The sequence below is a fragment of the Pleurodeles waltl genome, chromosome 6, assembly GCF_031143425.1.
Source record: "Pleurodeles waltl isolate 20211129_DDA chromosome 6, aPleWal1.hap1.20221129, whole genome shotgun sequence".
Lineage (NCBI taxonomy): Eukaryota > Metazoa > Chordata > Amphibia > Caudata > Salamandridae > Pleurodeles > Pleurodeles waltl.
Window position 1 is genome coordinate 1,190,964,835 of NC_090445.1, and position 23,920 is coordinate 1,190,988,754.

The following is a 23,920-nucleotide window of genomic DNA, read 5'->3' on the forward strand; positions in this document are numbered from 1 at the left end:
GGGAACTAAATGAGTCTAAACCCTTATCTTGATGAAAAACAATATGCATAATAACATAAGGTTGTTGCCTTTTTTTCGTTTGTCAACCTAGTTTATAACTCGAAGCAAGTCCAGGATTATTGGACTAAATGATTTTTAAGTTTTATGAATCAACCCCAGGATTATGCAGGAGGTGAAGTTGAAATTACATTTATTGTTAACCTGGAGGTGGGGAGGTTTCTTCATTCTCCATCATTCTCTTCGTAAGGAGGCAAGATGATTATTGGATGGTCAAAATGACTGCTTGACAGAATTTCACGGATGGTTTGGGAGGTGGTATAGGAATACTCCATTAGGATTGAGATTGAGATAATGGGCTGAAATAATAGACAGCAAGCAAGGGTTCAGGAAAATCTCAGCAAACGTTGCTTACCAGGGCAAAGTGGGCAAACAACATACAAATCATCAGATTCTACCTGTGTTTATTTTATATGCTTAAATGGTGAAGTGAAAGATTTTCAATTCACTCAGGTGTTAAGGGTACTCCATCAGGATGGCGGAGGACATTACCCCTGCCATCCTGAAGAAATCTATGAGTTGTCTACCAGCAAGCACCATGGACAACTCTTAACATTGGCAAGAAATACAATCACAGCAGTTAGTCAATAAAGTAAAAGTCTGCCAGATGGCTCCATAAAACACGAGCCACCCATCAAACTTTAACTATGTTTTTTAATTTTTCAAAAACAAACTCCCAAAGCAGAAGTTTGCTTTTGAAAAATGTAAAACTCAGTAAAGTCTACAAAAAGCACAAGAATAGGATTGCATTTTCCTACTTAACTTCCCAGTAAAACCAGCAAATTCAAAATTGAACAGCAATGTCACAAACATAAGTGTTCAAAAAACATCTCATCAATAGTCAATATTCAAGTGAAATGCCACGTTCACTGATTAAACGTTTGGTATAAGAGTAAGGAAGTTAAGTGCATTGCACTGTATCAACTGTGTGAAGTACAAAAAGAGGAAAAAAATCAGGTTAAAATATTTTACCATGTCATCCATTTCCTCCTCTTTGCTGTATCGTGCATAATCCTTTCGCAAGGTCCTCATAAGAATCATGGAAACTAAGCCCACAAGAAAAATAACCATCATGAACGAGTTGAAGATGGAAAACCAGTGTATCTAAAGGGGAAAAAAATCAGTGTAAATTACCCTAATGTTTAAGCCACACAACAGTACTGTAATCAGTGATAATGGTGATAAAAGCAAAATTATAGCTCAAAGCATTTAAAATGCAAGTGCTACTAAACAGTAAATACCAATTCTCACTTCTAAGTTAAGTTAAACTACTAAACTGCCTGAAGTTCTTTTCTGCATCACCACCCAAGCACCTGAACCCATATACATATCATTGAGCACAGAAACACCAGGAATGGTCACATCAACACCATTATTCCTGGAAAGTAACTTCATGGGCAAATCAGTGGCCGGAACGTGATGTTCTCCCATTACATCAGCGCTACATGTAATAAGCCACCTCTTACAAATAGCAAGGATAAGTGGGAAACTTGCATGCATTATAAAAAAGGAGCAATTGTTACCTGTAACAGTTCTCCTGAGTGGAATATCTTCTCCATTTATACATAGGTACAAATTTCAGACTTCCATGAACGATTTGATAATATCTCCACATCTATTCAAGCTCATAATGCAATCAGAAATTGAAATAGACATTACTAACATGAAGAGGGTTCCAATGACGCCCAGCCCTTAGATGAAGCCTCAGATCTATTTGCGTTTTGGGGAGCACATCTGCATTGATACGAGTCATTAGCAAAAAAGCTATTCAAGGGACAGAAACGCGGTCGATTAGAACTCGCGAAGAAAGCATATGTAATGGTCTACCAAATTGGGTCAATCACATTAACAAGCAAAACAGGCAAATAAATACATTAATTCATATACAAATCGGAATTCATTGATGTGAAATTTCACACAGAACAAAAATTGGTTCATGATTATGAAAAACTGTAAATAGATCATCAAGAACGAGTGCATTGAGTTTGATGATGTCAGACCAGAATTAGTAAAGAAAATAAAAGCAAATTAATGGAATTAATTGAGTTAACAATTGTATCTTATCGACAGGCTCCGAAGGTGTTCTTAATTAAAATCTTAAGAGTCAAAGCCATAGGAAAAAAAAACTCCAACAGAATGTTTATTTTTCACATTACCGCAAAACTATAAAAACTATTAAATGCAACAGAATGGACTAGGGAGCAATAAAAGCTGCAAATTTATTAATAATCAGATCAACTACCACAGTAAGCAGTAACGTTTTAAATTGGGGGGCGGTGGGTGGGTTATGGTGGAAGGCCACCTAAGCAGTAGCCTAGAAAGTTTGGCTGCCAAAATGACAAGAGCCCAAACTCAGTACCTCTGATCTCCCAAAGGGACCAGTATGAGAACAATGCTACAGGGATAACCAGGGATACAACATAGCAGCTCCCTGCAAGAGAAAAGCCACACACTCTATTGTGGCAGTAGACAAATAAGTCATACTTTTTTTAAAAGAGAAAACCGCTATAAAAGTGAATCAGTGCCATTATCCTGGAAAGGGGTGGATAGACTGCTAGGCTATGGGGACAGCAGGCAGGCAGAAGGTGGTATTATTGTATAAGTTACAGCAGATGAAGAATCCACACATGGAACTCAATGTGTTATCAGGCACTGAGTAAACAGAAGCATTATTCTTCAATCAGAACCAGTAAAACATTAAAGGAGTTACTACTCTAGGGGCACAAAAGGTTGCATACAAGTTACAATCATGGGGCAAAGATCTGGAAAAAGAGGAAAATGGATTAGAAATGAAAGTTGGGAGAACGAAGTGGCACAAGATGAGGATGACAATGAACGTAGAATAAAAAATAAAAATAAAATACCTGACGAAGGAACATTATTAGAACAGCCCAAACAAAGCAGATCACATTGCATTAAAAGAAATAAGAACAGCATGTGCCCTGCAAAATGCAGTAGAGTCCACTATAAATAGTGAATATTAAAGAAGTATGTAAGCTAAAGGAAAACAACGTCCAACTTCCATGGAAAATGGAATCTATAAGAAGTAGAATTCTAGATGCAAGAGTTTTGGTGTGGAAAATATACAAAAAAGTAAAATGGTGAAAAGCAAGCTTTGGTGACAGAATTTATAAGTAGAAGAATTTCCAATCAGAAGCCAGGAAATGTCTCCAGTTCTACGGTGAAGGGCACTCTCCAAGGTAGAAATAAAAAGGAGATATGCATGTGTGCCCAGAAGCTTCACAACAGCCTTATGATGGTAGCTGTTAAGAAAATGAATTCCAGAACATACGAAAGATTGAATACATACCAATGCAGTAAGCCAAACTGGGACAGTTAGAACATTTTGGACAAACTTTTAGCTAGAGAGCTCAAATGATACTTAGTGGCAAAGGTGGTTAATGTTATTTACATCATACAGAATGTGTTTGAGGGTTTCAAGATACTACCCACAAGATTTTGGTGGCAAAAGATTTACGAGAAAGAAAGCTGGCAATGCTTACACAGTGTTTTGGTGCCATGGGGAGGCATATTTTAAATAATTAATGTACTAGAAGAAGGCAAGAAGGAACTACATTATTGTAAATAACTATGTCAGATAATCTGAAATTCTGAAATGAAAAAACAAAATTTTAGAAAGGGACAAATTTATGAGTAGAAGTCAACAGCCTGGGGAACAAGTAGATAGCTGTAGGTTGGCATTAAGAACATTAGCATCAACATGAAATTACTGATTCTGTCACAATGAAAGGTTAACAGACCAGTTTGTGCAAACAGAGAATAACTAAGTAGCATGGAAAAAAAGTTACTACCACCAGAAAAGTACCTTTAGACAGAGCAGTAGAAAGACAGCCTGAATGTCTTGGAAAGCTGATGCTGCTCTTCAAAGAAAATGCATACCGCCAGTATCCCATCATGCAGTATCTGTGGCAATTGAGACATCTGACTTTCTACGGAGCAAGAATGATGGTAGGACTAAGGGTAACTTCTGGTTCCATTTCTTGAGGGATCAGGGATAGTTGATTATGGTTATACCTTTCTTATCCCATTGTGTGACCCCAGCACAGCTGAAGGGCAGAGACCTAAGGAGGAGCACCAGAGCAGTCTACACGCCACTACACGGGGGCCTTGCCCCAAGCACTGAATACGTTGATCCACGCCCCTCCCTCCTGCTCATCACAACACACCATTGGGGGAGACTGTCTACCATTCTCCCCCTCATGAATCAGGAGTATGTTGCACTGCTGCTTGGAGGACTTGTTGGGAGGGGGCCCCAAGGCAGGACAGAGGAAAATGACTTACCAAACTAGTACGCCTTGCTTAAACTCATCCCTCACCCTGCCGGTAAAAAGAGGGATATAGCCGTGAATTAGCTATCATCAGATATCTGAGACCAGTTTTTTGTAAGCTGCAATGGGTGCAGCAGTGACCTAGAACTTTTTTTCCTACCTTACTCAGCATGTCCCTGCCCTCTGCCTGGGCACCACAGGTAGGGCTAACATCTACTACTTCCCCCTCAACCTTATCTAATGTGTGCAACTGAGCCGCGGCCCCAAGAGGAAAGGGGGTGGAATACTGGATACCAGAGCCGTTGTGCCCCGACATTTTCCTCAACTCCAGGCCCACTTGTTACAGCGATGCTGGGGGTACCTACCTCTACTGGCAGAGTACAGAGCCTCCAGAACATTATTTGCAGCTCCTTCGCAAACCCCTCCAAGGCCCTGTGGGTGCCACATTCCCCTGTTGCTCCACACTAGTTCAAGTAAAAAATTTCTCACGGAGCCTCAGAGGACAAGTGCCCCACGAAGGGACACCTCTGTTGGCCTGCTCCCTCTGCTGTGAACACCAACCCATCTTTCATAACATCACTGGACGCGCACAGAAAATGAAAGAAAGCTTCCCATTTGTCTCAACTCGCTGACATGACAGGACACATGCAAGCACTTGAGACCAGAATCAAAGTTCAGAAAGTCAGGACCAGAAGCAACAACATCCACGATCAGGCTGCCTGAGAGTATCAAGACTTACTTTCCTCGAGGACTGGCTCCTGGAGGTAGATACCTCAGAGGGCCTTTCAAAAGTCTATGCGCTTGAACATGTACACAGGTGCTTTCTGGCCCTCGCATCGCGCAGAGGATACTGGTGGCCTATCTCTTGTATTTCCATGATTCTGGACTTTTGCTTAAACAGGCCAGCACCTTAGGTTTTTTCCAGGTGGAGAATTCAAAAGTGTCCCTTTTTCCGTTTTCCCCAGACTACACAGTAGTGGTGCAATGACAAGTGTCCGCCTTCTTGGCAGTTCAAAAGAGATTACGAGAACTCTCAATACCATACTCTCTGCTGTTCCCTGCCGGACTGCGGATAAACACATATGACCAAACTACCTTTTTCAACACCCCAGACGAGGCGTGGAGCTGGCACGAAACCTATGTTGAGAGCCCTCATCTACCACTCCAAACATTTCCTTCCAAGGTGTAAATGGTGACACTACCACAGGCATGGGCCAATCGGCACACAACTGCAGGAACCAGGCTCTTGTTGTGGTGACCTTGTTTTGACTCAGGAGGGGAGGTGGGTTTGGGTGGGTGGGCAGGGGGGGGGGGGGGGGGGGGGGGGGGGGGGAGTTGGTTGGGGAAGACACCAGGGTCACCTCCACAGAGGACTACGATTCCGCATCCAAGAGTGGCCCGACTCAGATTCCAGCATTGTACCTCTTATAAGAGAATATTAAGAGTCTAGGAGTCAGCCTGGAGCCGCAACTTACAACAGACCATCATGCAAAAAAATATTTCTGCAACTGTTTCAGTTGGCTCAGGCTTCTGGAGGAAATTCCTCAGAATCTTCCCATTTGCTGCTAAAAGACTAATTGTTCAGGCCCTTATTATCTCCCGGTTCAGAATGCCGCTGCCCGACTTCTCCTAGACATACCTAGACATGTTTCGGTCAAAGAGACCATCTCCTCTCTTCACTATCTTCCAGTGGCACAACGCATAAAGTTCAAAGCTCTGTGGTATATTCACAGGTCCTTACACAATAGAGGACCCACTCTGCTAAGGACATTAGCCTCTGTCTATATGCCCTCCAGACAGCTTAGATACTCATCGGCTGCATTAGCTAGACTTCCAGTTGTAAAAAATAAAATAAAAAGTAGATGGGATGGTACCTCCATGGCCTACTTGTGAAATAAGTTATGGAATTCCCTTTCCCTCAACCTTCAGATGACCAGCCATAGCTTTCCTTTCGGAGGCTGCTTAAAACTTGGCTTTTCAGAGCATAAGTTTCAGACTATATTTTGAAGGCCTGCATTCAGCGCTGGGAGGCCCTCGGGTAGCCATGCGCTTTATAAATCCCTATAACATAACATATAACAGTCACCCTGGACACTGCTGATGAAATAACCTAAGGGCCGCCCGGCACCTCCCCTCCCACCCCCACCGGCCCCACAACGGTTATTGACTACTAGCACTGTTATTTTTCTAGAGGGAGTTTGGGTCCAGACTATTTTGATAAAACTGTATGGCTTCTTGCGAGTCCCTGGGACAGAGGAGAACGGGTCTGTGAATGGTCTACGGCAGACCCACCAGCTGTGAGAATTCATCATGAGTCCATGTAGTTTGGACAGAGCACTCTGAGTGACTGCTCTGGAGGGGGGAAGAGGGAGTTGTTGTTTTTCTACCACTTTTGGAAGTTTCCCATTTTCGCCATCAACAGGATGCTTGCTATCACTTCATTACATGGGGATGGTTGGGTTGGGCAGAGGCAAGCAGCCCTATTTGCTCAGAGTTCGGTTTCCCTCCTCCTGGTCGGAATAGCCGCTGCCTTCCAAGTACTCACTTGGAATGTCTGGGGCCGCAAGTCCTCTTCTAAGCGTTAGACTCATCTTGAGAGGTGACGAATACAGGTAGCATCCCTCTGGGAAACCCACCTCATGCAGGCAACGCCTTGTGTTACAAAAACGCTGGAGGGGAATAATCTATACCACTATCTACTTTTCCTTTGCTAGGAAGGGATATAATACAGGTGCACCCCAGACCTGCATTGCTTTTTTAAGTGAAGAGGAGGGGGTTGCTTCATGGTGTTGAGGGTAAACTAGATGGAAACAGCATTGATTTCACACATACATGCCCCAAACTCAGATCAGGTCATGTTCCTGTTCTCCACAGCACTGCATATTACCAAGGTCATACAATTCCCACTCCTAGGAGGGGCTAACTTAAATTCTATAGCCATACTTAACTTCTCAAACCCCCTCTTCCTCACCTTCCCATTCATAAAACTGTGCAGGACTTCCGCTCCTGGAGAGCGGATTGAGGCCTAATCGACACTTGGAGAGCACATAACCCTCAGGGTAGTTCCTATCTCTACCATTTGTGCTTTCATGCCCTCTCGGTTTGCCTCGACACGTTGCTCTTTTCTGCCTGCTTGTACTGCTGAGCTACCCAGGCACAATACCTTGCCAAAACCCACTCTGATCCCTACTTCAAACATTCACCTGGGGGCCATACTAGACCCCCCCCTGCACTGACCTGGAGATTAAGTATTCTACCCCTAGACTACACATTTTATCGGGACGGCCTGGGTGACCTGATTTGTGATTAGTTTGTGGACAATGGATGGGAGGTGTTCAAAATGATTATTAGAGCTCATTGTATAACCAACATTGTGGGAATTCGCACCCAACTACAATAGGGGTAGGGAGCTCAAGCAACAAGAGGATATCCTAGTAGCCTTGAAAATGCCTCTTATTGGTAATGCTGTCCCACCAGACCACCTACGCACTGAATAGAAAATTTTCCTGGTACTAACTGAACATCTGTTGCCGAACTTCTGACTATAGAACCTACACCACCAGCGCACATGCTGAATGCAACAAGATGGGGTGACTTAAAGCCTGGTTCACAAATCCTTCAATTACACACATCCAACAATAGGCTGGATTATACCTAGTCTGCAATCAATAGGGCTTTTAGGGAATATTATACTCCGCTCTATGCCTGATGGGAGCACATGCACGACTATATCCTTCAGGCAGATATGCCCAGAATACCCGTGGCGGATGTGTCCCCACTGTAAGGAATGAACCTTTTACATAAGGTAAGATGGGCCATTAAAGCACTGACCTGAAGAAAGACTTTGGGCACAGACAGACTGCTCATAGAATCTTCCTCGACACACACTGATGCCCCTGCTCTTGTACTAATCAAACTGTTTAACATAGCTAGAGGGAAGCTGTCACTGCACTGGCAAAGCTTAGACGCCACTCAGACTTGAGGGCCAACTGGAATAAATCAAATGCTTTTCCATTATACACCTCGCTCACACAGGCTTCCCCTCCGGAAATCGAACAACTCTGATGGGATTTGATTACATTCTGATACCAGAGGATAAAGGGCTACCATAGTGAAGCAAAGCTTACTGAGGGCACCATTAGGGTAATGTTCGCCTCCCTATGTTGGTCCACACAATTCTGGCTCAAGTTCCCCTGCTCTGTGATGGGAATGATCCCTCTGTCAAAAATAATTTTCCTTCCTCAGCTCCTCCACTATTTTGTGACTCTGCCAGTTTGCCTCCCCAGATCCCTCCTCAATGACACGGACAGTCTGTTCAACCGGCTCATCTGAGACTCAGAGCGCCGCTGTAAAGGTATGGCTAAATTGTACCTGTCCACAGAGGAGGAAGGTCTTTTAGTGTCAGACAGGGAGCTCTACTATCTTGCTGCACAACTAAAACTGGCAGCACTCCGGCAAAATGAGCTCTGTGATGGCGGTAACAGGGGACTGTTGCTACAACCCCATCCAGTCTGGCGACCATTCTCCTCACACCGTGCCCCTTTCCTCAAGTGGTGTGGAGGGTCCAGTGTTGTCCGCCCTCCAACTAGAGCGCTGCAGTGCATCAAAATGAAGCTCCCTTATGTCAGGGACCTTCTTCTACTGATGCTGCTTTACCTCCCACATACAGGGGATTGGACTGGACTACATGATTGGGAGCAAAGGGGCAATGAAGACCATCAGAGACTGGCTCCTAAATGGTCAACTGTGCGACTTCTAGGACCCGACGGCTGTGTGTGATGTCCACCCCAACAGTTCCTTTCATATGGGGCAGTGGTGGCTATCAGATGGACGTGGGGTACGGCAGGGTTAAAAACATCCAGACACAATTGTCTAAAGAATATCTGCACCAGTAAAGGACAGGACTGCCCAGTCCTGCTTGTCTATTGTTCCTTGCTCTCCAAAACAAAGCATGATCCCTCTCCCCTTGCGGACCCCATTGGGCCATTGACCTGGGCTGAGAACGGTCGAAAAGAGAAAGGGCCAATGTTCTCTTCTACACTTCTGGTACTTCGCAGAACTCTCCTTAAATTAATCCAGTATTATTACTTGCACAGGGTACAGCCGACTCCAAAACGACTGAAAAGAATATTCCTAGGGATCCAGACAGCCTGTCCCAGGTGTAATAAAGAAGACGCAGAATTCCACCACATAGTATGTAACTGCCAGATTCTTCCTCCATATTGGGAATCTGTGACACCCCTTGTCCATAATGCTACAGGTTGCAACCTCGATAGGCATCCTGCTGGTTGTTTATCGGGGTTGTTTCCCAAACCTCACACTAGAACTGTCATCTCCAAGTTTGCAGACCTAGCTTTCATTCTGGCACCCCAGCATATCTGCATGTTGGAAATCTACAGTGGGTCCCTCTCTAGTGTGATGGAGACAGGCGCAGACCAATGGGTGCAATGCTAGAGTAACATGATGAACCTCAAGGTGCAAAAGGGACAGCACAATCCTGACCATGTTCAAGCATGGGATCAGATACAATGAGGCACCCCGCAGTTAGGTGGGGATGATCACCTATTTCTCACACAAGATGAGGACTCCGCAGGTGAGAACTACAGCATTAACTCTCCCAAACAGAACCCCATGGCACAGATCTACCACACCATGCCTTCCAATGCACGTGAGGAGATCACATTTAACTTACCCCCTGCCCTCTCCCACCACACAGTATTCCCCAACCCCAACCTTACAGTCCCTCTACTAAGATTGACTAATATACCTTGGTGACACAGCACTGCTTGGTTCATTAAGTTGTAATTGGGACAGAAAAGTCCTCAGCAGGATAAGCAACGTGAACCCCTGCCATGAGTGCCCAACTTTATTATGATATGGAACCTAAATGCTTATTTTTGTTGTCATAGGTGAACATGGATCATGAGTATGCACCATGACATAGGCCTGTCTCATGGATTTCGGTCTTGTTGGACCAGGAGCGGCACCCAAAACGCTGCCCTCATAGTAGAGGAAGGCTACTGCCCTCACCATTAGTTAAGCAGCACAAGCATTGTTGTGGTAGCATATCAGTCAGTAGTGGAGAACAGGTCCTTTTTACAGTGTGTCACTGGAGTTAGGCCTAAATCCTCACTCGCCTTTTTTAAAGTTTTGCTGCTGTGTGTTTAACTCCCCTCCGGCCTTCATCAGGTTGATGTGGAAGTGAGTGCATGGTGGAAACACGTGCTGAGTGCATATACCCTCACAAGAAATAGACTACACAAAGGGTGAAGTGTGGTACAGAGCACTTCTGGTAAATGTGTGTTCTGGTTGTTTTAAAATTACACACACTGGTACAGTACGGAGAGACTGCAGTACTAAACAGTGTGCGCAGAACAAATGTATGTCCTGCATGTGGCTATGCTAGTGATGGCATAATACATAAGGCTAACTGTGCTGGGCAGAAAGTGGGCTGTGGAAGTACACAGTCCAGAAGTGCCTGTACTGGTACATTACAGAGAGAACCTTGGGTTCCATTTTGGGAAGCCCGGGCCTGCCTGATTCAAACATGAAGAGCCGATGAATAACCCAGATACATTTGTGTATTGCTGTATTCCGATAAGCTGGATGGGACATGCACTGGAGGATGGGAGAGCCAGAGTTTTGACAGTGACAGATCACAAGGTAGAGGTCTGGACACATCAGTAAGGGGCCTGGACATGTCCGGAAGAGGCAGATAAGGAAACCATAAAGATTAGGGCTGAGGGCCCGGGATTAACTTTTTGATGCACATATTACTCCGGCTCTTAACCAGGTGTTAACTCTGGTCACTTCCATGAATCTTGTTGTGGGTTAATCAGCTTGGAGTCCTGCCTGCTGTGACAGACATCCTTCAGGAGGAAGCAGAAAGAGGAAAGATGTCCACTGCAAAGAAAAACAGCCCTAACATAAAACTTGAAAGACCCAGACACTAAATTACATTATGTCTAGAAAAGGACTGTAAGGGGTGGGGGGGGGCGTCTGAAACCCCAAAGCTGTCATCTGCCAAGCAACCAGACATGCAGTGTGAGGAGGGGAAGCTCTGCAAGATATCGGTCAGTCACCAGGACTAGGGCCCAAGCCTTCTAGTTTCCCTGCTGGGTGAGGGGACATCACCCATGGAAACCAAGATCACCTGTCCTGACGCTTGGAACACAAGCGTCTGCCTGCTCGTCAAGACCAGTGTGCCCAGTGAGGGAGAGGAGAGCAGTGGAGTGAATGGGGTCCAGAAGGAAGTCCTGACATGAGGATTCCCTGTGCAAAGTTTGATGAATCTGCTCTTGCATCGATCAAGCCGTATACTGATCTGGCGATAGTGCCATGGACTGAGCTAAGGAGCAGGGTGTGAGAAACCCACTCCCAAACCAATTGGGTCGTCGCTGTTGTGTGGGATTAATTTGGCGACTGCATTTGCCAGAAGAGGGTTGCCTTGGATGCCAACATCAGGTCAGCATAACCAGACTTGTGAGTGCCGTGGCAGCAACCCTGTATGCTAGGAGGCGCTGCTAGAAACACTGAGGTCAAAGGTCCATGTCATCGCCAGAGTCTGGGAAACTACTGCTGTGACCAAAGCAGGACTTGCCTGTTAATCCGTGGACCGCACCGAAGGAGGCCAGAGGATCAACATGACACAGCCAGAACCCCGTTGGAGCAAGGATACCATCCTCCACACCTGTGGAGGAAAAAGTGACTTACAAGGTGATTGCCAGAGCAGGAGCAATTCCAATCATGAGAACCAGCCAGCAGCATGGTTCAAGGGAGAGCGCCTGGGCCTGCAGCCCAAGTTTGCTGTTCCTAAGCAGGACTGCACTGCACTGCACCGCTGAAGGGATCCGTACCGCCAGAGCGGATAAACCATGAACTGGGCCTTTGGGGCACCAGGGGACATACTGCCATTTATGCTGCAATCCCATACTTTAGTGATTGAACTTATGTAAAGCGCCAGAGGTGAAACTCTCGAGTACGGCCTAATAGTTTACATTCCCTGGATGTGGACATCAGTGAAATGGAATACCATAAAACACATTGCAGTAGAATTAGGAGGACAGGGAGTGGTCTGACAAATACTAGAGCTAAAATACATACATATACACACATAGCTATATATATATATATATATATAAAAACAAGACTTGGCTGGATGCCGCTGATTTATGGTTTGTGCCACTTCCATGCCAAGTTAGGAGTCTTGTTCACTGATCAGTATCTGCGCTTCCCCTTCCAATGCTACCCAACTGACAGTCAAGTGCAGAAGAGAGGGTGCTCGGCAGTGTTCAGAGCGATCCATAGTAGGGCAGGTGCCGGGACACAGGAAATAAAAAACCTCAACCAACGCAGTTGGGTACAGTAACTCTGGCTTACCGTGTGGCCCTCTGAACAAGATTCTGACAGCTTATCTTTCAGTTTGCTTGTTATTTTCTATTCTTTCTCACTTTTCCCTGCAACCTTTCCTTGCCTTGAGAGACGGACTATCATCATTTGCTAGTGCGACAGGAGTAGGTAATATAACCTCTACTTATAAATAGTTCTTTTGATCGCAGATGCGACAAAGCTGATATCTGTAATTTTTTGATGTATGATTATTCACCTCTCTCGCAAACACTTGGATTAACTCTGCGTCGAACTGCCCCGAAAAATGTTTGCATCACATATATAACGAATGCCAATTCAAGTTTGTTAAAAAAAAAAAAAAAAACGGTGGAGTCTCTGGAGGTTTGAGTGCCAAACGTACATCTCCAACTGGGAGGAGGTCTACCCGAGAGGTAGGTGAAGTCAGAGACAGAAAGAGGAACAGACAAGTCACATACTGCAACCTTATCAGCCAGTCCAGGACAATAAGACTGACCCTTGTCTTGTCCTGACGAATCATACTTCAAATCTGAGGAATCATGTTAAGGGTGAGGTAGGAAACAGAATAAAGTAGAAATTTTCACCTCAATGAAATGCACCCTTCAAGACTGCTGGTAGCAGATTCTGGAAGTACGAACTGCGGTCATTGAGCATTGTCCAAGATTAATCTGAAGGCCTCCAACAGAAGAAAGATTACTTGAACCACATTCAAATAGAGATGCTAGTTTGGTTGGCAAGATGAGGCCAACTCAAAGCTGTTGAATCTGATGTTCAGAGAGCTGGCTCGGTGGTCGGGACTTTCAAATTTCAAGCCAGGGTGCCCATGTCCAGAGTCTCAAGACTTCCTGTCATAGAAAGTGAGACCCCCCGCCCCACTCATCTTTGCTTTTTAACATACTACATCGCAACTATGATGTCTATCAAAATCTGCACAGACTGATAGTAAAGGGAAGAAAGAGAAAGGCAATGGACCCAGTCAAGCCGCCCTCAGCTCCAGGTAGTTGATGGGGAATACGTGCTCCCCTGGAGACCAGAAGCCTCTGATCTCCAGCTCCTTTTGAAGAGACTCTCCATTCAAAACTGGAGGCATCTGTCATCACTGCAGCCACAGCTGGCAGGGGTGGATGAAGGACTTTTTTTTATGTTTATCCTCCACAGACCACTAAGTCAGTTTTGCAGCAGTCTCTCATGAGATCACAATGGTGTTAAACAGATTTCACCCGAGCTGGAACCAATGCCTGCAGAGGAACCAGTGGACCGCACTCAGGTGACTGTATGCATACATAATTGGGAGTATGCAGGAAGCCAACAAACCCGCAGGTGCAGGATCATCATGATTGGAATCTGAGCCCCTTTTCAAAACAATGAAATCATAACGTGAATGTCTCAGAGGAAAAGTCTGAAGCAATTTTTTGTCCAGTCCTATGAGCAAGGTAAGTTAAAAGGACTCTAGGTGAGATTTGAGCATGTTGACGAAGTCAAACAACACGGATGCTGTAGTTTGGAGATGAGACACCGCCTGTGGCAAACTGGCTTTGAGCAGCCAGTAGTCCAGGTATTCAAACACTGAGATTCTACCACAACCATCACCTTCTTGAAAACCTGAGGTACTGATGCCAGCCCAAATAGAGGACTGATAGCAGGTGGAGTCTACCATGAAACAATGGTATCTCCTGTTAAAAGTGCAGACTAATGATATTGAATTACAGGTTCTGCTAATCAAAGAACACCACTCAGTCTTCCGCTTCCAAAACAACAGTCCCAGAGCCAGAGACAGTGACTCTCCCTGCAGAGGTAGGAATTCAAGATGCTGAGGTTTAAGACTGGACGAGGCGTTCATCCTTCTTTGGGAATTAGGAAGTATCAAAAGTAGAAGCCTAGCCCGATTTTTCTCCTCTAGAGCCAACCCTACCACTTCTTTTGCAACAGGAATGTCGCCCTCTGTTGCAGCACGGCTAGAAGGCATTCCGTCTGATGGACTGTGGGGATGAGTTCTCAAGAGGGGCAGGTTGGAAGCATACAAGTTTGGCCTTCTGGGTCTGCAGAAAGAAACACCAGTCCAACCCACAGGTCTCACATGCTCCGAAAGGGGATAACACGAACAGCTTCCACAGACGTCGCAGAGAAAAAGGAAGAGGCTGCCTGCTGTGCAATGCCGTTACCCCTACCCCTTCTTCTGAATCATGTGTTCTCAGGTTATTGCTGAGGTCGTGTGGTCTAAAGGTGCCGAAAGGTAAATCCTCTTAAAGTCACAACATTTTCAGCTCTTCTCACTGTAAATCTCTCTAGTGTACTTCCTCCCTAAACAAATTGGAACACCAAAGGGAAGATGCATTCAGGTTGGCTGTACATCATTTGAAAATCTTGATGACCTCATCCAAGCATGCCAATTAATGGTCAACAAACTGGGCTACTATAATTGGTCTTACTCATCCTTTACCACCACAGCAAAATGCTCGAGGTGGTTTGGGTTGATGTTTTAGAACCATATAAGCCACATCTCACAAGATGATGTGTATATCCCCGAGTAAGAGAAAAAAAAGGAGGTTTTCCCACCTATCCACAAATTTGTGGATGTGCCAACCCTGTTTTAAAACAAACAACAACAAAAAAACTCTGCAGCAATATCTGTCCCCTGGTAAACCCTATATCTTCACTGGGGTGAGAGCGAAGTAGAGGAGATGCTCACCAAATCACCTTAGCCCACCATCACTTTTTTCAAGAAGCAGGCTTCAGGGGAGACACCAGTGATCTACTATAAGTAGTTGTGAAAGGAGACACAAGCCTGTTTTCTGGACAATTAAGTGCAAGACTGTAAAGTAGCAGTGCATGCAGTGATTTTTGGAGTTACTGGGTGAGGATGATTGGAGTCATCTTCTGGTGACTACTCTGGGAGCCCCTGCATTATCATACTCATTTAGTCATTAGCCAAATAACTACTGTCCTGATGAGACCAGATAATTGAGTCTCGGTCGAAATGCTATCACACTCCCCTTGGTTTTTCATTCAATTGTTTCTTGTGGAGGGAATCTATATAGACTAGGCCAGTCCATCTAAAAACAAGTGTATAATCCATACAATATGAGAGTTATACAGGCTATTTTAATTTGTGTACATATTCTCACTTTTTATCTTGCACCGAGTCATCTGCAATAATCTTCACTGCACATGTTGCACATTCATGTGATTTAGAAAAATAAATTAGAATTGGAACAAAGAGAACAGTGATTTTGATTATTTCTTTGAAATGTTTGCTTGCATACAATGGATTAGGACATGATGGGAATGAACGCAGACCTAATTAATTTAATTACCTTTTAATCAAAAGCGAGGTGTTAATCTGAATGAAAACCATGAGACAACAGTTTGTTTTACGTAGTATTACCCTGGTCTCTGTGGGCACATAGCGTTGTCCTTGTTGTATATACATGACATCTCAGAATGGCAGTGGCCACACAGATATTCTATTGCTGTCAGTCAATATGATTATCTGAATCCTCAGTCCTCAAAAGAGTTGTGAATCCCACACTAGACAAAGAGAAAACAATGTTCCCTATTCCAATGGTATTTATTTTATAAATGTTATCCTGTGAGGAGTGGTGGGTCTAGATATGTGACTAAACTGAAAAGATGTACAGAAGCCGCCGGCTCATTAACACTTTTAATGCTCACCCAACACGTTTTTGTAAAGCAATTTTTTTTTTTTTTTAAACCCTACTGAACAGATTTGCACAATACCAAGTAACGCACATGAGTAAAGTTCTAGATGCATGCAAAGTCTAATATAATTCAGTACCACAATTTATGCTGTAGAGGAAAGCAACATTTTATTGATAAGTTCAAATGAGAAAACCTTTTATAGTATGTGCTCTTTAATTATCCCCCCCACCACCATGCCCCAACAGATTTAAACCTAACCGGTCAAAACTGGTAACACCTGTTTTTAATAAGGAGTGGTAACTCTTGTATTGACATTAGCACAAACCCTCTAAAAGTTCTTGGGATAGGTCAATAGACAGCACTTATTACACACAGTTAAAATAGAAAAATAAACTGTCAGGAGCACTCGGTCTGAAATCACTTTCGCACAGCAACAATCTGCCTCATATCTGGAGTGAAGATAGAAAAGGAAACACTATTTCAAATTAATGAGTCAAGCTGCATACCCGGTGTTGAAAAAACGATGGGTCAAGATACTTATCAAATCGATCTTCAAATTTGACATCAGATTTTTTCCATTTCACCTTAAAAAAAAAAAATTACAGTGCTTGAGTAAAAATTACAAAATTACACAAAGATTTTATTCAAGATTTCGTATGCTTTAACATATTACTATTTTTAAATCATAACTCTTAAAGTACAATCTTAAAGTAAATCTGTACCAAGATTTTTTTTTTTTTTAATTATGTGCATTAATTAGAAACACTAAATTATTTTGCTTACAATCAAATAGGGAACAGAAAAGGGTGGCATTATAAAGAAAACAGACCTCTAACTTTTAACTTCACAAACACTGTGCAGCTATTACCCCGACTCTAATAATGAACTCTTTAAGTGTAAAGTGTCACACATTTGAGACTGCTCACTGAAAAAGGTTCATATATTTTTCCCCCACAAAAGATACCCACGCCAAATGTGTGTCCTCCCTCCCCAGCACATAGGCTGGAGATTGTAAAGGTGCCAAGGGCTTGTGTCCCCAGGAGAGGCCTAGGACATAGCCCAAATGTAGCAATTTGTTTTGTATTTGCTCCATTTGTGACAATTGGAGAATTATTTTATTTTTATTTTTTATTGGCATAGACAAAAAATTTGCACCGTCTTCTGAGCTTTAAAATACAAGGCGGAAGGAGGAGGGGGCTGAATGTTTTTTTGTACTACATATTTTGTCCGTTTTTTTTAAGTGGTAATCAATATCGCCTATTGATAATCAATATCGCCTATTGCCTTCAAAGCTGAGGTTTAACGTGTAGTAGCATGTAAACATTACTTCTTGTAATACTGAACACCTTAGTCAACATAAGTTCACTCCGTGTTTCCCAATAACTTGTTATTTCTAACTCGAATTGTACACTATTCACTCTTCTCCTCCTACCTGTTTCTCCTGCCAGTAAATCACATAAGGTTATGGACGATAGCAACTGCGTTTTTTTATCCATAGGCTTTTTCCTGGATTCCCACACACCTTAATGCTAATATGGCGTCAGTGTTTGGTTGATCCGCTCTGTAAATGAGTCAAGGGACATTTAGTCTTAGAGGGCTTGTTAATTTCCTATTCTCACTATAAGTATTGTATAGCGGGTTTCCATATTCTTGTCTGTCTATAGTGGTGCCTCTTAACCTTTCTGAGGATGTAGTGTCCCACACTTTTATATACCACATTACTAGTGTGTGGTGCTGTCTCCTTCCAGCTATGACCATTTATGCTGCCCTTAGGAGCTGTGAGACCAAAACCAATCACTCCTTTGTATAGCTGTGCCCAGGTGCAAGCGCAGCCCAGCACTACAGTGCTCACTGTGTCCAGTATGGGGTACCACACAGCATTATGTTTATTGCCATTAGGACCTCCTTCCAGAGGATCATGGGCACAAGCAACTAACGTGTGCCAGCCCCTTTTGCTTCCACAGCCCCTGCAGCACCAGTCCCAAATCTGCTGGACAGAGTTTGTGAAGCATGGTTATGTGCCAGCCTGTCATTTCTATATATGATTCTTTCCGATTCATTTTATATTACAACTCACTATGTTTGTCCAAAGACTGTCCACCTTTTGTGGTGGGATGACCACCTTACCATGGATTCCTCCTATTAACTCAACTATCTCCATTGTGTGTTATCTGTGGGATGCCAAATAAATATACTTAAGGCAGTTATAAGGTGTGAAGGGCTACACTGCTCTCTTAATATGGGCCTTCTGCATCATTATTACATTCTTATTAATTGCTTGCATGGCCCAGTGCTCAATCTTATCATGACTAAACCTTTACTCGTCACATAGTCCACAAGCTCATTTACAGGTATCAAAGAATATTACTTGCCCTTTCTCAAGAAGTCAGACAGAAATCTGCAGTCCCATGCCTCCATTTCTTATGTGCCTCTCCTTCACATGCTTGATTAAAGTCTTGATTATATTGTACGGCAATGGATGGGTTGTCAGGTGTTTCATTTGTACGATAAAGTACCATTCGTCCAGAGAGCTTGTGATTTGGCTTCAGTATTGCACACTGGTTTATTCTTTTTCAGGAGCCATATTATATCCCAAAGTGCCCTTCCTGCTACATGCAGTCCCTATGGAACCAAGAGCTTGTTTGACTGCTTCTGATCAAATTATCCCACCACCATTAACTGAATGGCTCTGTAATAATCTTCTGTCAAGGAAGATTATTCCTGCAAGTCTAATGGTTGGTTTCTAAATTCATGGTGGTTTGTCTAGTCACATAAAATCTAACAGAAGTTTCTGTAAGTCGTAAAATGTATCTTGAGCTATCCAATCCAATGTGATTCTATTAAACCTTTCACCTTGTGCAACACATTTTGTGAGAAAAGATCCTAATCTGAGTATGGGGCATTAAATTTGGCTATAATCCGTGTTTTGGTACCTATCCTGCCAGAAGCGCACACACACACCTTTCCCTGTTTGTTAGCTATGGTTTCCAGAATTTTGAGAACAGACACGTTTATTAGAATTGCTATCATGCATGTTTTAGTGTGCACTTTGGCATGTATTCACATGAGGTAGTATTTAGAGAAGAATGCTGAGTCTCCCCTTTTCAAATAAGTCAGCTGCAGTAGTACCATTTCAGTCTTCAGTCATGTAATCAAGGCTCACATTCTGGAGCATTTTGAGGGCATAATTAGCCCAATAAATTAAGTGATAGAACTTAGAAAATATCAAGCGTTAAACACAGTCATCGTGAAAGTGTCATTCACTGGCTGATTTTGTCCATCACTCCCCAACTTCCCATTTTGTCCCAGCTGTAGGGTTTTAACAACCCCCCTTCAACTCTTGATAAGTGCAAAAAAATATATATTTTTATTATTGAAGCTCAAATCTCTGTTCACGTCTTCAGTGCTCTCTGTCCAACTCATGTCTTTCCGAGGGTGATCTTCTGTGCACCACACACGTGCAATATTGCTTGCCTAGCTTGCAGCTGTATTTAAGTCCTTGGGTGATCTGGTTAGTTGCATTTGTCTAGTCTTCTGGAAAAACATTTGGCATCCTTTGTTCCCCTATCCACTTCTACATTGAGGCTGTATTCTGTCTTTTGTTAGATGATTCCTGTTTGGCAGTCCAACATGTAACTTTCGCATCCTACACCTATAGGATGCCTCTAGTTGATAGCCTCCTTCCACCCCAGTATTTCTTGGTGCCTCCACACGTTAGTTACATGATGGGTCTCAAAGCCATTTTGAAAATGTGGGCCGTAGGGAAAGCTCCAGTGGAATATGATGTTTTGGTTATTCAGTGTGTTGACCAGAGGGTCAGAAGCATTGCTATTTTTGAGGTTTGTTTGTGATAGGACTTTTCTATGTTGTACGTTATAGGCACTCTGCATTGAACTTCTCTAATCAATAATTCTTTCTGAAGAAAAAGAGGAGATTTTGGCAAGAATGTCTTGGGGTCCCGTGCAGTGGCTACTTTCTTTGGTCTGACTATGCAATGTTCAACACCTACCTCTCCCTTCTTGAGGTTTATCTGGACAAACAGGGGCTTTCACAGAGTTTTTATGATTGCTCAATCACCTTCTTTTGTGTGTATTCGGATACTACCACGTCGGGCCAGTTTTTCAGACCCTCACACTCGTTGAATAGCATACCTTTTAGTTCCTTAACCATCTTCAACTGGTCCGAGTGAAAGTTACACGCTTTTCTAGCAAAGCAGTTTTCAAAGATATTTGTTGCCTATCTGGTTAATTATATCAGATCTCACGAAAGATGCTACTTTCTTGAGACCTTGCCAAATTGGCAGCAATTTTATGACTGCCTGCCCCTTCCAGTTTTGGTCACCATATTCAGTGTCTCAGAAGTACCCTGTTTCCTTGACTGTGTTTTAACACAATAGTTACCAATATTCTTTTGCCCTTGTTGGGAGGTTTCAGACACAATGACCTTGCCATGCCCTCTGTGGCCAGAAGGGAATCAGGCCACTTTCTACACTGTATGTTGATTATTTTCAAATTTGTTGCTGAGGCAATGGCATTCAATCCTTCTCAACTCATTTAACTAGCCTCGACATCTCCACCTCATATTGAAGTCCGCACTGTCCCCTACATTCTTCCAGTGTTACTGAGCCACCTTATACTTCTTTTCCACTGGGATCTCGTTACATGTCCATATGTTGTCCACTCAATTGTGGCTTCCTGTCTGCATACACAGCCGGTAGGAGCTTTCCACTGCTGCCTGGCGTGTTATTTAGTTGCCTAGGCCTGGAGTCCCACTTTCGGATCATGGCTCGTTTAATGCGTACTCAGCAAGTGGTGGAGGGAAGTCTGCAGCAAGCTCCCAGTCTTTGCTCCACTCCCAAGACAATAGATTTGCCCAGTAACCTCATGTGTCATCCTCAATACTCATTCTGACTGAATATTATTGTAAGCTGCAGCTTGGTTGATCGCTCTTGGTATCACAGCTGATAAACACTATGTAAATTCACAACTGTGAGAGTTTGATGGGTGTAACTATATTATTTTCACAGATAAACATTCAGTGCAAAAATATACAAAAAAATATATCATTGATGTATTTTTTTCATCTTCAATTTCTCGGTTAGTATTTAATTGATTAGTATCGATGGGAACTCCAAGTGCCCACTCAATGAATTCAGAATTATGTCTAATTTTCAGATGTGTAGAATTGTACAAGTTTGGTACAAGGTGCACCTGGTACCTGGAAGTTAAATAATACTAATTGACTGCAGCACCTATAGTGTCATCCCACTACAGTGAGTGCAAACCTGGCCTTCCATGTGAAGCCTGACTGGCAACACTAAATTTCACCCTGCCAAAATAAACCCTTTTGACAGGTCAAAACCTCCCTTTCAAATATTAATACGTCACTCCATGTAAGCTTTGTCACCCACAAGGCAGGGTTCATGGTATTTAGCTAGAACATATAGAAATGTAATGTTATGTCCTTAGTGTGACCAGCACCAAAAAGCTATTTTTCACTTTAGCAGGCCTAGCTGTCTTATGTAGATAATCAGAGTACAGATGGGAAATCCTAATATTGTATCTTGGGAATGGGACACACTAGAAAAATAATTATGCAACTATTATTAATAGTTATCAAAATTCCAACTTAATGGTCAAGGCAATCACTTTATTTCGGCTTAGGAAAAAAACCATAAAAGTAAAAATACAAATGCATGTAAAAAATTCACAGTGAAAACACAGGTCCTCAGTTGTAATGCAGAGACTAAAAAGTCAGTTATTTAAAGTACATCTTACATGGCCTTGTTGTCATGGGTAAAATACAGTTAAAATTTTCAGATAAACATAAAATGTTAAAGATAAAATATATACAATTACCTATAAAAGGAAGGGTGATATGCAGAGGGACCTGAATCTCAGTAAAGGATCAGCGGATCACTTGTCAAGTTACCTAAGACAATTACTTCAAGCCTAAAAGAGGTGCCTCAAGGTAGCTGGAGCAGATTACTCCAAGGCTCATAAGGAAAAAAGTGACATAAAGACATGGGACTTTAGTTGGACTAGTCGGGAACTTGGATGAGATTCCTAGATCTGATTCTTCAAGCCCAGTATAGGTACCAATTGGGTAGCAAAGATGAGTTGTTCATTAGTATCAAATCTTGAGCCTAGCAGCCTCCCATTAATGTGAGATGCCCAATAATCTACACATGGGGGCAATCCATGTCTTTCTTGGAGCCTAATAACCTGGACAAAAAAAAAAAATGTTCTTCTGAATTGTGAACAGTTGCGCAGAAAGGACAATACACAGAAGGAATGGTGTCCTTGGCCCACTTAGCTGCAAATGTTTTGAAGGGAAGATTCCCAGATCTAAATCTAATAAATACATTTCTGGAATGGCTGGGGCACCTATGAGTGCAGTCACTGTTCATGATCCACTAGACATTGGCATCTGAGTTTGTCTGCCCTGGAGTTTAAAGATATGCCAGGAGATTTACAACCAGGAAAATACCCTGCCGACTCAGCCAGTTCCAAAGGCACAGTGCCTGCAGACAGAGGACCCAACCCACCCTGCTTGCTGTAGTCCCACCAGGTGGTGGGGCTGTCAACGAAGACCTAAACCAGCCTCTATTTGATGTCCACTGATCCCCCTCTTCTCCCAGACAACTGCTCCAACCCAACAGAGATGCATCAGTCACCAGCCTCAGCTCTGGGTGTGGTGGGGACAGGGGTCTGCAACCAGTCCAACTGCAGTTGATCAGCCATCATTGCAGGTCCTCCACAACTTGGAAGGAATATGATAGGTTCCCTTTGTGCTGAGCCAAAAGACTTCAGAAACCCCTACACAGCCAGCTTATGTCTTCTGGCGTAGTTGACCAGGAGGATGCAGGAGGCAAAGGGTCAAAGAAGTGTCACAGTCACTCTTACTGGCACACGAGGCCAAAACCCCAAAGATGTCAGGTTAGTTGTCGTCTGGAGGTGGTCAACGACTGAGTGTAGCCTGCCGCCTTCAACAACCAGTCGGTGAGGTAGGTGATGACTGCTACCACCAAACTCTGAATATGTGTTTTTCCCACCACCATCCCTTTTGTAAACACCTGTGGGGCACTGATTTAGGCCAACAGGGAGCACAGAAGACTGAAAAGCTTCTGGCCCACTTGAATCGCAGGTGATGTGTGTGATAACACATGTGAAAATAGGTGTCCTATAGGTCCAGCACTATCATTCAGATACCTGCATCCTGGGCAGACAGTGGGCCAAAGTAAGCATTTTTAAACTGGCTTTAATCAGAAAGAAATTGAGGGCAAAGAGAACAAAGGCCTTCAGCTTTCTTCGGCACCAAGAAATAAAAGGGTTAACCAACCGTTTCTATATATGATTCCAGGACCCTCTCTAGGGCTCCTGTAAGGAAATGCCTCCTTGGCATGGTTACCCCCTGACTTTTTGCCTTTGCTGATGCTATGTTTTGAATTGAAAGTGTGCTAAGGCCTGCTAACCAGGCCCCAGCACCAGTGTTCTTTCCCTAACCTGTATTTTTGTATCCACAATTGGCACACCCTGGCATCCAGG

At 43.4% G+C, this 23,920-nt stretch overlaps 1 protein-coding gene across 2 annotated transcripts in view; it reads right to left on the reverse strand.

Annotated features, from left to right (window-relative positions):
- TM9SF3 (transmembrane 9 superfamily member 3) overlaps positions 1–23,920 on the reverse strand; it is a 343,971-nt gene that overhangs the window by 179,245 nt on the left and 140,806 nt on the right. For both annotated transcript variants that reach the window (XM_069240441.1, XM_069240440.1), the window contains exons 5-6: positions 16,880–16,957; positions 1,030–1,161 (exon numbers count right to left, since the gene is read on the reverse strand). In XM_069240441.1, the coding sequence (XP_069096542.1) occupies positions 1,030–1,161; positions 16,880–16,957 (210 nt within the window). The remainder of the gene's footprint in view (positions 1–1,029; positions 1,162–16,879; positions 16,958–23,920) is intronic.